The sequence below is a fragment of the Vombatus ursinus genome, unplaced genomic scaffold (genome assembly GCF_900497805.2).
Source record: "Vombatus ursinus unplaced genomic scaffold, bare-nosed wombat genome assembly UNPS02014945.1, whole genome shotgun sequence".
In the NCBI taxonomy this organism is placed as follows: Eukaryota; Metazoa; Chordata; class Mammalia; order Diprotodontia; family Vombatidae; genus Vombatus; species Vombatus ursinus.
Window position 1 is genome coordinate 20,302,712 of NW_020954723.1, and position 14,582 is coordinate 20,317,293.

The 14,582-nt window shown below is 41.8% G+C and overlaps 1 protein-coding gene across 7 annotated transcripts in view; it reads right to left on the minus strand.

The window, feature by feature from the left end:
• Positions 1-14,582, minus strand: part of ADCK1 (aarF domain containing kinase 1) — a 209,011-nt gene that overhangs the window by 99,898 nt on the left and 94,531 nt on the right. For all 7 annotated transcript variants that reach the window (XM_027844713.1, XM_027844714.1, XM_027844715.1 and 4 more), the window contains one exon: positions 9,284-9,487. In XM_027844713.1, the coding sequence (XP_027700514.1) occupies positions 9,284-9,487 (204 nt within the window). The remainder of the gene's footprint in view (positions 1-9,283; positions 9,488-14,582) is intronic.

Sequence of the window (14,582 nt, forward strand, 5' to 3'; positions counted from 1 at the left end):
AATGGGGTAAATTATCTCACATCAAACAGACAAGAAAAGGCTTTTACAGTGGAGGGGAAACAGGGGAAAGTGAAAGAGAATGAGTGAATTTTATTCTCATCAGATTTGGCTTAAGGAGGGAATAACATACACACTCAATTGGGTATGGAAATCTATCTTACCCTACAGGAAAATAGAAGGGAAGAGGATAAGAGAGCAGGGGGATGAGAGAGGGGAGGGCAGATTGGGGGAGGGGATAATCAGAAGCAAACACTTCTAAGGAAGGACAGGGTCAAAAGAGAGAATATAATAAATGGGGGGCAGGATAGGATGAAGGGAAATATAGTTAGTTGTCCACAGCATGACTACTATGGAAGTGTTTTGCATGACTACACATGTAAAACCTGTATCGAATTGCTTGCCTTCTCAATGAAGGTGGGTGGGGAGGGAGGAAGGGAAAAAATTTAGAACCCAAAGTTTTAAAAACAAATGTTAAAAATTGTTTTCACATGTAACTGGGAAACAAGATATACAGGAAATGGGGTAGAGAAATCTATCCTGCCCTACTGGAAAACAGAAGAGGAAGGTAATAAGAGAAGGTGGGGTGGGGGAGAGAGAAGAAGGGAGGGCAGATTAGGGAAAGGAGTATTCAGAATGCACGCCATCTTGGGGTGGGGGGAGAGATGAGTTGGTGAGAAAATTTGGAACTCAAAATCTTGTGGAAGTGAATGTTGAAAACTAAAAATAAATAAATTAATAAAATTGAAAAAAAAAATCAGCTTCCTCAGCTAGAAACGAGCTCTCTCTCCTTTGACCTCATCTATATGGAAATTCTCTTCAATAGTATATACTGAAGGTATATACTTGAGGGCAGGGGACAGTCTCACTTTCAGATCTGAATCCTTATGCCTACCACAATGTCTAGCATACAGTAGATGCTTAATAAATGCTTGTTGATTAAATGATTCTTGTTTGTGTCCTTCCATAAAGCCTCTCTCAAAGATCTACCAAATGCAGTGGAGGCCTTCCTCTTTCTGAATAATTTAGTATTTTATGAATATACAGCAATATTTGAGCTATCTGTTATCTAGGTGCTATAATGAATAGGATTCTAGACTTGGAGTCAGGAAGACCTGAGTTCAAAATCTACTTCAGACACTTATTGGCTACATGACCCTGGACAAATCATTTAGCCTCATTCAATTGTCTCATCTATAAAATGGGCATAAAAGTATTACCTCATTGGGTTGTTGGGAGGATCAAGTGAGATCGTCTACATGAAGTGCCTTGCCAACATTAAAGCACTCTATAAATATTAATGATCATCATTATTATTTCTTGATTTATCACCACCTTGCCTCCTTTTTAAAATCATGGATGACATCTTTTATACTACTACTTCTTTTCAAGTCTTCTTTGGCAGTATGTTACAGTCTACTTACAGCCTACTTACCCACTGTGTGCATTTCCACTGTCCTTTGCATTGCCCATAACTTTGATTCTTCAGAATCAAATGATGTTCCATGATCCATATAGTAGCATTCATATAGCATCACCAGAAGACTGGTTTAATGCCAAGGAACAGCTCATTAAATCACTAAAAGTGGTATGCCATTTCCAAAAACACATCAATCTTTTCCCTTTCTCCTCTTCCAATGTAGATACAGCTCACCGGCCATCTGAAGCGTCTGTCAAAGATATAAATACTGTTGCCTCCACTGTGGTGTGGAGATGACCCTGAGTTCTTGAAGGCTATGCCCATAGGCATAAGCTCTGACAGGTTCTACCAACCTGGAAAAGCTTAACACATAGTCCCAGGAACAGATTTCATCTGATATCTAACACCAACTCAGTTAAGAACGGAGACTCATCAATCAATCAGTTGCTAAGAATGTATTAAGTATCCACTAGGAATAAAAAGGCAAAAATGAAATTATCACCAACAGGAAATGAATCCTTTGGCCATGAAATTACATTGTATTATAGTTATGATGTTTATGTACATGTCTTATCTCACCTATTAGATTTGTTCCATGAACTCTGGGATTTTTATCTCACATTATATGCTACACATTGTAGTTATTCAACATATAGCCAATGAATTAATGAAGAAATGAATATATATGTATCTATCTTTGGAGCCTATTTTAATATTTAAATAGATGTACTGAGGTGGGTACTTCCTCCAAAGGTACATATGACAACCCATTCATACTTTCTCATCTTGTGTGACTTTTATCCAGTTTGAGGGGAGGAGGAAGAGGGTAAAGCAAATGCAACAGAGGTCTTCTGACATCACATCAGTACCAATGAAACATTCAGATGGAGTCCATCTGTTAATCCTCATCCTCATAACATGACTGGTCTACCTCCCTTCCTAATTATACACCTCCTAGATGATACTTTTAAGCCATTTTGTGCGCCTAGGTCACCACTGATAACACGCTGCCTCACATGCCTCTCTAGTTGCCCTTTAGGTCACTTACAATTTTTGTTCCTCAAAGATTGCTGTATTCCATGATTCATAGCCATATAGCAACACATAGCCACATAATATATATAGAAAAGGAAAGGAGTAATTAACAGTGACTGGTGTGATTGGCTATGCCAAGTATTTGAGAAGAAGGTATACCAATCCTGCCTCAGCTGTCCAGAACAGAACCAAGTGTTCAAGGGAAGGGGAGAGGAGGATTTTTCCCATTCAGAGCCAAGCGAAGGCAAGCTGAGCTTTGGTCCTATGAATGTTCTCTTCATTGTATGGGAACAAGTCAGCCTCAGCTTCACACAAGGCAGAGAAGATGAGGAGGGAATTAAAAGTATCCAGAAGCCTCGATTTTCATGCACCTTAGCCTGGCCCAACACTTCAGCAGCACGGCTGAGGGTGCTACATCATCCCAACCTCAGGATGTGAATTCTTTTTCATGCCCTCCATCCAGTTCCCCACCGGCCTACTCCCAAACTTGAGCACCATCTACTGGTCAACATCAGCACAGCCGCTGTGTCGGCAGGACCAAGAGCTGACCATCACACTCCACGCTGAGGTCAGTGCACAGCCAGTAAACACTAAGCCTGGCTCAGAAGATGCATGGTCCCATGGGGGCACTTCTCAGGCCCTGGAGAAACGGGTCCAAGCAAGACTTACATCTATAATTAATACGAAAAGGTACCACCCGTGCAACTATGTAAGAATATTGCATATGCACTCGCTTATATTCGTGTGTAAACCCACAAGTCCACTCCTTCTGGGGTTAAGTTTTGTCTGCAGAATATTTTTCTAGGGGCAGCTAGGTGGAGCAGTGGATAGAGCACCAGCCCCGAAGTCAAATCCCACCTCACACCAAACACTTGACACTAGCTGTGTGACCCTGGGCAAGTCACTTAACCCCAATTGCCAAAAAAATATATATATTTTTTCTAAATAATTTCCAACATGTCTCAGTCATTCATGGTGTAGTGGAATGAGCAATGGGTCTGGGAGTCAGGAGATCTAAGTTCTAAATTCTCACTACCATTTATTAGCCATATAACTTAGGCAAGGACTCTTACTAATGGATAAATTGTGGAAACCAGTGGTATCAAACTCAAATAAAAGCTGGAGACCACTAAGTGCTACCTAACGATCTCTGCAGGCTACATATTGACTTAGAAGGGCACATATTAACATTATACATGTTCTATTGTATTTTATTTCCTAATTACATTTTAATTTGGTTCATGGCTGTGAGTTTGACATCTCTCATACAGACTATATCTTACAGCATTAGTTAGACAGTGATACAGTGGAAAGAGAGGTTGCTCAGTGGTTAGAGCACTGGGCCTGGAGTCAGGAAGACCTGAGTTGAAATCTAGCCTCATACAAGCTGTGTGACCCTGGGCAAGTCACTTAATCTCTGTTTTCCTTAATCCACTGGAAAAAGAAATGGTAAACCACTCCAGTATCTTTGCCAAGAAAACTCAATAGGCAATATGGTCCATGGGGTCATGAAGATCAGACACAACTAAACTACTGAGCAACAATGGAAAGAAGGTTGAATTTGAGTCAGAGGACCTAGATTCAAATCCTGACTCTACTACTTATTACCTAATGTGACCTGGACAACTAATAACATTTCTGGGTCTCAGTTTCTCATGCATAAAAATTAAGGGATTGGATTAGATGGCTTCTTTGGTACCCTCCAGCTCTAACTCTGTGTCGTTGTTGTTTATCTTTTGTTTTCAAAAAGCACCAATGACCTCATAGGTGATGTCCTGACTTGTGTGTGTACTGGATTTAAGTGAGGCAGAGATGTGCAAAGTCGTCAGCTTCACCGTCACTTCCAGAATCATTAAAGTCCAGAGGCAGGACAAAAGGTGCTCCACAGTGCCTTCAACCTATGAAATCAAGAAAGTCTGCAGTGTTCAGGGCAGGCTTCCTGTAGCAAGTGGGGTTTCAGCTGGGCCTTGAAGAATAGGTGGGATTTTGACAGAGAAGAGGAAGACGTACATCCCAGGCAGGGGAAACAACATGTGTGAAGGCAAAGCACAGAAGTGGAAATGTTCTAAGAACTGACCAGAGTAGAAGAAACTAGAAGAAAGAATTGCTCCTTGTCAGGATTAGGAAATGCCTAATCCTGGGGTAGTGGAATAGGCAATGGGCCTGGGTCCATTGCTTTGGGACAGAACAATGGCCTAATACTATCCAAGGTACTCAGGTAAAATTCTCTAGGGGCTGAGTCAGGGCAATTGTTTTTGTCAGAGGCAGCCCAAGGGACTCAGGATGTTAAAACTTGAAGAGATTTTAAATATCATCTTGTCCAACTTTCTCATTTTCTGGGAGGCCCAAAGATGTTATCAGGTAGTTGACAAAGGCAAATATAAAACCTGTTTTCTGATTTCTAGTGCTTAACAGACCACCTCCCTTACCTCAAATACAACCTCTATAAATCTCAGATTTCAAGCACCCTACAAGGTGGCATCCATTTTACATACCTTCTCCTTCCCTCACCTTCATTCTAGGGGTTTATTCTTCCAAGGGACCAGAAGTCAGGGTACAGCATGATACAGCACCAAGTGGAATCACAATGAATCTAATAAATTGCAAACCTCAATTCCCTAGACGGTAAGGGCCTCAGTCTCTATCCTACTTATTTTGGGTCTTTGGGAGTAGGAGTGACTTGAAGCCAATCTTGACTTTCCTGGGAAACACAACAATCCTGGGGGAAGTCCTGAGTCAGCCCTAAGCCAACACAAACCAAATCAAATAAAAAGAGCACAGGTAGAAATGGTCCTATCCAGTCAGCATCCCACTCTGTGGCACAGTCAACTCATGGGATACAGTTTGGGAGCTGAAATAAGGTTGTTCCAACCTTGCCGTTTCAGATAGTAGGGGGGAGGGGGCAACTCTGTTTCTATAAACAGGACAGTAATGCAAGCCAGTCTTCAGTTCTTTCCTTAATGTACATGAAATTGCAGCCTACTAATATAGAATTACAGAATCTAAGACTTGGAAGGGAATCTTATAGGTCATTAAGGTCCTTAAGGGAAACATAAATTCATTTTAACTCTTCCAAAAAGGTAGTCATCCAGACCCTTCTTAAAGACCCAGTATTTCACTGTTTCCTAAGAGGTAACATCCCAAAGTAGAAAAAATGCTAGGAAGGGAAGGAAGGAGAAAAGAATAGAAAGAGAGAGGGAGGAGGAAAGGAAGAAGAGAAGGAAGGAGGAAAGGAATGGAGAGAGGGAGGGAGAAAAGGAAGGAAGAAAGGAGGAAAGGAAAGGAAAGAGGGAGAAAGGAGGAAGGGAGGGAGGGAGGGAGGGAGAAAAAAGCATTTGTTATATACTTACTATGTGCTAAGTTAAGCAGTGTTTTAAGCTCTAGGGACATAAATATAAGCAAGTAAGAGGTCCTGCCTTCAAAGAGATACTATTCCAAATAGGGGAAGACCATACATATATGGAAGCTAGAGTTGGAAAGGGCAGCGGTGGCCAAGGGCAACCTTGGAGAATGCTAGGAAGTGGCATGGTGTCCAGTTTCTGGGCATTGTAAAAGAAAAGCTCACCTGTGCATTCCCAGAGTCCCAGGGGCAGGAATCCCAAATTCTGATGGGAGATGGAAGAAAGTCAAAATGGCTGCTGCCTGGTCTGGAGTTGTCTGGGGAGTGACTTGAAGTCATGGACTACCTGAGTTCAGAAACCAACCTCTGATACTGTACAGCCCTGGGCAAATCATTCAGTTTCTGCTGGCCTCAGTTTCCTCATCTGTAAAATGAGAAAGTTGGACTCTATAGCCTCTAAGGTCCCTTCCAATTCTAAATCTAAAAGCTGATGAATCAAGCCAGCCCATTTTATTTTTGGAGAATTTTAATAGTAAGGAATTATTTTCTGGTATTGATTTATTTCTTGTGTCTGGAATCTGCACCATTATAGCTTCCACTCATGAGCTCTATTTCTGAATTCTGTGTTTAAGCAGAATGAGATCCCTCTTCCATATGGCTAACATGGTCCCTAAGACCAGGAATTAAATCATAGCTTTAAAGTTGGAAGGAACTTTTAAAGACCACCGAGTCCAACCCCTTCATTTTACAGATGAGGAAACTGAGGCAGAGCAGTTAAGTGCCTTGCCCTGGGTCATAGAGCTAAGTGTTTGAGGTAGGATATTTGAACCTATGTCTTCCTAACTCTCAGCCTAGAACCTGTTCCACTGTGCCCCACTGCTCCCTGTTACCAGATCAATTTCTTTCTATAGACACCCATACCAGTTTAATATAGGTATGAAATTTATTATTGGGGGGTATTCTGAATGTGTTCTTAATGATGGGAAATATTCACCAGAAAGGCAGGGCTGCCAGAGAACTGTTGGAGGAGGGAGGTGGAGACACAAACATCTTTGTCCCCCGCCCTGACACCCCCATATTCACCTACCCTGCTTCCCACATAGCCCCTTTCACCTCCCCTCCACCCACAGACTAAGAAAATGTCACCCAATCCAACCCACCCAGGCAAAGTGTGTCAGCGGGAAACAAATGTCATCTCCCTAGGGTGGAGGAGAAAAAAACATCTTTGGGGAGACAGAGAAGAGGGAAAGATGTAAGTGGGAGAAGGTGGGGCCCAGGAGGGGGGAGTCAGGAGTTTCTGAGATCCCTAGAACCAGAGTAAGGGGGAGTCTTAAGGACTTCTGAAGAGACCACCATCCCCTCCCAGGTCTGAGATGGACTTTGGATATCTCCTGAGGCAGGATGCCTGTGAACGCTACCTGGGCAAAGGAGGGGATTGGGATAATGAAGACAAGGCGTCCCTAAAGATACAGCCTGGTTTCAGTGTCCTTTTGCAATGTCAAATTCCCGTGTACGACGAGAGCTAGGGAAGCACAGCCCAGCTGGAGAAGAGGCCTGATTTCCCCTCTGACCAGTCCTGTCTGCAGGCACTCAGAGATGCTGGTTGCATCTTTGCCTAGTCTGAAGGAATCCTGTATTTTCAAATGCCTTCCTCCCTGTTTCTCATGGCCCCTCTTCTGCAAACAAAGCAGCAGGGACTAGTGTGAAAGGGTTAATCTCTTTTTTCCCTTCTTTCCCTCTCCCTCACACCCACCCCTACTGTGCTGCCACATGCGAGCAGAGACACAATTTACACTGTTATTAAAGTGATTTATTTAGTTTTAATTTGGGGGTGAAATTGGTTCTGCTGGAAACAGAAGGCTGACAGGCTTGGCAGGAGGCAGAGCAGTTCGTGGGTAGGCGCCGTGCCAACCCCCTCCCCTCTGCCTGTGACCCCTTGTCCCTGACCCCCATCTTCCTGACCTACATCCACGTCTCTTCTCTCCTTTCTCACTCTCTCCCAAATCACCAAAGCTTAGGCACACATGCCTTAGGAACAGAAGGTCAGAAAGCCAATCAAACTTACCTCTTGTGTTTCGGGTCCCTCAAGTTTCAGAATCAACAAGTCTGACTGTCTCACATACCCCAAATTTCTCCAGGCCACAAAGTCATCATACTTACAGATATCTTTGTCTCAAAGACTGTTGGCCCAGCACCAGCTTTGTGTTGACTTGGGGAGCTAACACTGGTCTCAGACAGAATCACGAAGTCAGAGATGCTTATCTTTGGTCCTCCTTCCTCATTTACTTTTGGCCCCTTCTTTTCATTCCCTTTTCTACCCCATCTTGTTCTTAGCTAAATCTCAGCTAAAAATTGTTGTTGTTTCATGGTTTTTCAGTCATCTCTGACTCTTTGGGACCCTTTTTATGGGGGGGGGGTTTCTTGACAAAGATACCGAAGTGGTTTGCTATTTCCTTCTCCAGTTCATTTTACAGATGAGGGAACTGAGGCAAACAGGGTTAAGTGACTTGCCCTGGATCACCCTGCTACTAAGTCTCTGAGGCCAGATTTGAACTCAGGAAGAAAAGTCTTCCTGACACCATACCTGGCACTGTATCCATTGTACCACCTAGCTGCCCCAGCTAATAATAATTAAGGTATTAATTGAAAATAGCTTAAGGTATCACCTCTCTTAGGGATATCTGCAGAGCCATAATTGGCAATTTCTATCCCTGGGGTAAGTGGGACAAGGAGAAGCTCACCGAGGGCAAGCTGCTGGGGTAAAGAGGTACATATTGGAATAGCACAAAGTTTCCAAGCTACAGAAGGAGGAAAAGGGCCCTCTGGACCCCATGACTGTTATATACTTTCCTGAGGCAAAACCTTGGGGCAGCAGTCTTATTCTTAAAGAAAGCCTCTAAGACACATAGGAATGAATATCTAATGGTAGAATTTCAGGTGGGTAAAGAGTGAGGAGAGATTTTGGAATGGTAAGGAGTCTTCTTTTAGTCTCTCAAATAATACCACATCCAAGTAGCCCTGACCAGAAGTAACGGAAAACTAGAGAAATCCACATAGCCTAGCCAGCCACTCAACTTAAGTACCCTATCTCAGTACTGAAAGCTACACTCAAATTAATAATAGGCCAAAGAACATATAACTGCAGGTCATGTGTAGATAGTGCTTTATGGTTTACAAAGTGCTCTGGATTCATTATCTTATTTGATCCTCCAACAGCCCTGTAGGATATTTATATCCATTTTACAGATGACGAAATTGAGGCACAAAGAAACTAAGCAACTTGTAGCTACTAAAAAGCAGAGCCAGGATTCAAAACCATATCTTCTGACTATAAATCCATCATTCTTCCTACTATGACATCTAATATTGTGCCTCTTTGTGAGGGAGCCCCTTTTCAGAAAGCCAGTTACCACAAGGGGTATGCTGTAATTTCCCACTAGTCTCCCACCCCTACCCTACTCCTGTTTCTCCCACAAGCACCCAGTCCATACCTCTTTGCCCAGGTCCTCTCGAATCACCTGCTGGATCTCTTGCATGCTGCTTTGTGGGGCCTGGCTGTGCAGGACCTTCAAGGTACTTGTGTATTCCTCAGGGAGCAGGTAATCCAGGGCCCCTAGGTGCTGGCCCACTTTGATGAAGGTGCCTCTGTTCGCACAGCAGAGTTCTCGGAGGCGCTCAGCTGAGCGACGGTGTACCTGTCAGGAGATGAGCTGAGATCAACACCACGGAATATAGGCTTGTGACATTCTCTCTGCTTTCCCTTGCCCCAACATACTTTCCCATGTTGTCATAGGGGAAAGAGTTCTGAAGTCTAGTCAGTCAGTCAGTCAGTCAACAAGCATTTATTAAGCACCTCCTGTGTGCCAGGCATTAGTATCAAAGGACTACAATCCAAATCCAAGGTCAGCTACTTGCTATCTGTTTGACCTTGGCCAAGTGCCTTAAATTCTCTGGGCCTCAGTTTCTTCAAGTAAAATGAAGGGGGCTGGAATTCTAGGTCTAAATCTATGACCTTATGACATATTTCCCTGTGCTATGACTAGAGGTCTAGGCAGCAATAGCACTCAATCTCAAAAACAAAATTATGAAGATACTTCATGAGGCCCTTCCATACTTCCTTTGGTTCCCTGTCTTTCTAGGAACCCTGGATCTTCCCTCCTAATCCCTGGATGCTCATAATCTCCTTCTACAATATCTGATCTACAACTGGTCCCTTAGGTAGTCTCATATTCAGATTTCCTATATTAAAACTTAGCTGCCAAGAGCCCAAGTTGACAACTAGCTAATCTAATAAACTAATCACTCCTAATTTACTAATGAGCTAACTAGTTATCCATTTTATATATAACAGGACTATCTGGTAACCAAAGGAATGAACCCAATGGTAGAAATTTTAAGCACTAAGTTAGTGGCAGGCCAGGTAGGGAGTTATTTGGGGGCAAGGAGTTTTTCATCTCCCCTTTATTATACCATACTGATTTTTATTCTGTTTACTAGTAGGGTTGGCTATGTTTATTTGATTCTCGCACTATGTATCTGTATCCATCACCCTGACCAACTAAAGTTCTGAAAGCTTTATAAATATATCTTGTTCTTGAAGAGCTAATAGACAAGTCAGCATACATATAAACACAGAACATAAGAGATCACTAGAAGATTATGGGGTACTAGAAGTGCTTTGTACAAAGTAAATCAAATCCAAAAACATATATTGAATATCTACTATGCACAAGACATTATGCTGAGAGTTATGGAGGATAAAAAGAAATGTAAGACTCAGTTCTTGCCCCCTAGGAGCTTACAATCTGTGGGGTAGAAGGAAAAGGGAAGAAAGGATCACAACCCATGAAACAAATAATTTTGTTCAGTCGTTTCAGTTGTATCTGACTCTTCATGATCCCATTTGGGGTATTCTTGGCAAAGATACTGGAGTGGTTTGCCATTTCCTTCTCCAGCTCATTTTACAGATAAGGAAACTGAAGCAAACAGAGTTAAGTGACTTGCCTCAGGTCATATAGCTAGTTATTTTCTGAGGTCAGATTTGAATTCAGGAAGATAAGTCTTCTTCACTCCAGGCCCAACACTCTACTGTACCACCTAGTTACTCATGAAACAAATAATATAAAATTTAAATAACAGTTCAAGACAATCAAAGAGATATCACAAGGAAGCATATAACTAATGTTAAATGAGATACAGATAATTATTTTAAGAGGTCAAAAGCAAGAGAGATCACTTCACATTGTAGCAGTCAAGGAAGATTTCATGGGAGAGATCTTTCCAGATTCTCTTCAAAGGCAACAATTACTATATATCCCAGTAAGACACAAGTTCCTTGAAGGTATCTATTATCTTTGTAAGACCAGTGCCTAGTACAGTGACCTATGCTTTGTAAGTGTTTGTTGAAGTGATTGTACCAGGGTCCAAAGAATGACCATACCTTTCTACATGTGGATGTCAGGCCCACATATTCATCCTTTGTTTTTAAAGAGGATCAATGACATCACAGTGATATCTTGACTTGTGCTTGAAATGGATTTAAAGGAGGCAGTGTCACACAAAGTCATCAGCCCCATTCTCTCTTCCAGATTCATCAAAGTCCCGTGGCAAAAACATGTCCTCTGGCAGAATGGGCAGATGAGAAACTTGTAGTCACTAAGACTGTCAATAGGGCAGTCAATAAAAGAGAAATGAATCACTAACTCATTGATTTGGAAATGGAAAAGACCTCAGAAGTCATGTAGTCTGACCCTCTCATTTTATGGATAAGGAAACAGACTCAGATCAAACAAGAAAATATCTGTAAATATTTGATCAAAGGATATTTATATATTTTATATATTTACAAAAGAGATATTTGTAAATGGTTTGGTACAGTGTCTGGCCCATCATACGTACTTAATAAATGCTCCATTCTCTTCTTTCCTTATACAGGTAAATAAGCTGCAGAGGCAGAATTTGAAGCCAGGGTCTTTAACTCCAAATCCAGTTCTCTTTTCACTGTACCTCATTGACCCTGTCTGCTACCCTGTGCCTTGGAACCTAGAGTACCCAAAGGAGGTAATATGGCTGGGAAGAGCCAGGTTAGGCCTTTAACCAACATTTCCAAAACAGAATTCAAGGTTGAGAATTTGTATTTTATCCTATAGGTAACTCTGGACTTTTAAAATTCCCTCTCTGGCTCAACCTACCTTGATGGACCATAACAGGGTCTATGGTCCAGTTGATCTGGCTTACCTGTCTCGCATATACAATATTCCACCTTCTGTCTCCATGCCTGTGCATAGGCCATACCCCACATACCTAGAATGTACTCCCTCCCAAGTCTGGCCTCTTAGAATCCCTTGCGCCGAGACAGAGCCAAGATGGCAGAGAAAAAACAGTGACTCTCCTGAGCTCTCCCCAAAACCCCTCTGAACACCTTTGAATAATGCCATAAAACAATTCCTGGATTAGCAGAACCCACAAAAGGACAGGGCGAAGCAAGTTTCCAGCCAAAGACAACTTAGAAGGTCAGCAGGAAACATCTGTCATACCAGGGTGAGAGTGGAGCACAGTCCAGCGCAGGTGGCACCAGCACAGACCAGACCTCAGCAAACCAGGAGCAGGCCTTGGGAGCCACTGAATCTGCAGCAGCAGTGGCTGCTTCCAGAGCTCTCAGCCCACAGACGGTAAGGGGGTTGAAAAAGTGATCAGAAGGAGATTATAGGGGTCTCTTTGCTAGCACTGCAGGCAGGACTCTGTTGCTTTGTCCATACTCGGATCTGGGGAGTGAGCCTATGTGGCAGTCCCAGGGCAAGGAGAAGCACTAGCACACCAGAGCTCATGGGCTGCAGTGGAACAGGGACCCTTATCACATTTTCAGGGCAGAGAAGAGTGCTTGTGGTCACTCACAGACCTGAGCACAGGCCAGGAGAGAAGTAAACACCTCTCCTTAGATCATACTACCTTGGAAGATCTGAAAACCTACAGGTTCCTAGAAGTATCTCTGAAAACAGCTGTACAAAAACCCTGAAGCTCGGGACAGTGCACCCTCCACCCTGGAAACAGAGCCCCACTTTAACAAAGGGTTAAAAGTCAAGAAGTAGTCTGGAAAAATAAGCAAACAACAGAAAAAAATTCTGACCATAGGAAGTTACTATGGTGACAAGGAAGATCAAAACACACTCAAAAGAAGATAACAAAATCAAAGCTCCTACATCCAAAGCCTCCAAGAAAAATATGAATTGATCTCAGGCCATGGAAGAGCTCAAAAAGGATTTTGAAAATCAAGTAAGGAAAACAGAGGAAAAATTGAGAAGAGAAAAGAGAGTGATGCAAGAAAATCATGAAAAAAAGCCAACAGTTTGATAAAGAAGACACAAAAAAATGCTGAAGGAAATAACACATTAAAAAACAGACTAGGCCAAATGGTAAAGGAGGTACAAAAAACCAATGAGGAGAATAATGCCTTAAAAAACAGAAATGGTCAAATGGAAAAGGAGGTACAAAAGTTCACTGAAGAAAATAATTCTATAAAAATCAGAATTGAGTAAATGGAAGCTAGTGACTTTATGAGAAATCAAGAAACAATAAAACAAAACCAAAAGAATCAAAAAATACAATACAATGTGAAACATCTCACTGGAAAAGCAACTGAATTGGAAAATAGATCCAAGACAAATAATTTTAAAATTATTGGACTACCTGAAAGCCATGATCAAAAAAAAAAAAAAAAGACCCTAGACATCATCTTTCAAGAAATTATCAAGGAAAACTGCCCTGATATTCTAGAACCAGAGGATAAAATAGAAATTGAAAGAAGCCACTGATCACCTCCTGAAAGAAATCCCACAATGAAAACTCCCAGGAATATTATACCCAAATTCCAGAGCTCCCAAGTCAAGGAGAAAATATTACAAGCAACCAGAAAGAAATAATTCAAGTATCCTAGAGTCAGGATAACATAAGATCTAGCAGCTTCTACATTAAAGGATCAGAGGGCTTGAATAAGATACTCCAGAGGGCAAAGGAGCTAGAATTACAACCAAGAATCACCCACCCAGAAAAACTGAGTATAATACTTAAGGAGAAAAAATGGACATTCAATGAAACAGAGGACTTTCAAGCATTCTTGATGAAAAGACCAGAGCTGAATAGAAAATCTAACTTTCAAATACAAGACTCAAGAGAAGCATAAAAAGGTAAACAGGAAAGGGAAATCATAAGGGACTTAATAAGGTTAAACTTTTTACAATCCTACATGGGAAGATACTACTTGTAACTCATAAGCACTTTCTCATTATTGGGACAGTAAGAAGGAGTGAGGTCATAAATGTGAGTTGAATATGAAGGAATATTATCTAAAAAAATAAAATTAAGGGGTAAGAGAGGAATACAAAGGGAGAAAGGGAAAGGGAAAGGTAGAATGTGACAAATTATCTCACATAAAAGAGGTAAAAAAAAGCTTTTACAGTGGAGGGGAAGAGGAAGGAATGAACCTTACTCTCATTAGAATTGGCTCAAAGAAGAAATAACACACACTCATTTGGGTATAGAAATCCATCTTACCCTACAGAAAAGTAAGAGGGAATGGGGATAAGAGAAGGGGGGCTGTGATAGAAGGGAGGGCAGATTAGGGGAGGGGTAGTCAGAAGCAAAACACTTTTCAGGAGGGACAGGGTGAAGGGAGAGAGAGAATAGAATAAACAGAGGGAAAAATAAGATGGAGGGGAATACAGTTAGCAACTGTAATTGTGAAAAAAAATTTGAAGCAAGTTTTTCTGATAAAGGCCTCATTTCTAAAACATA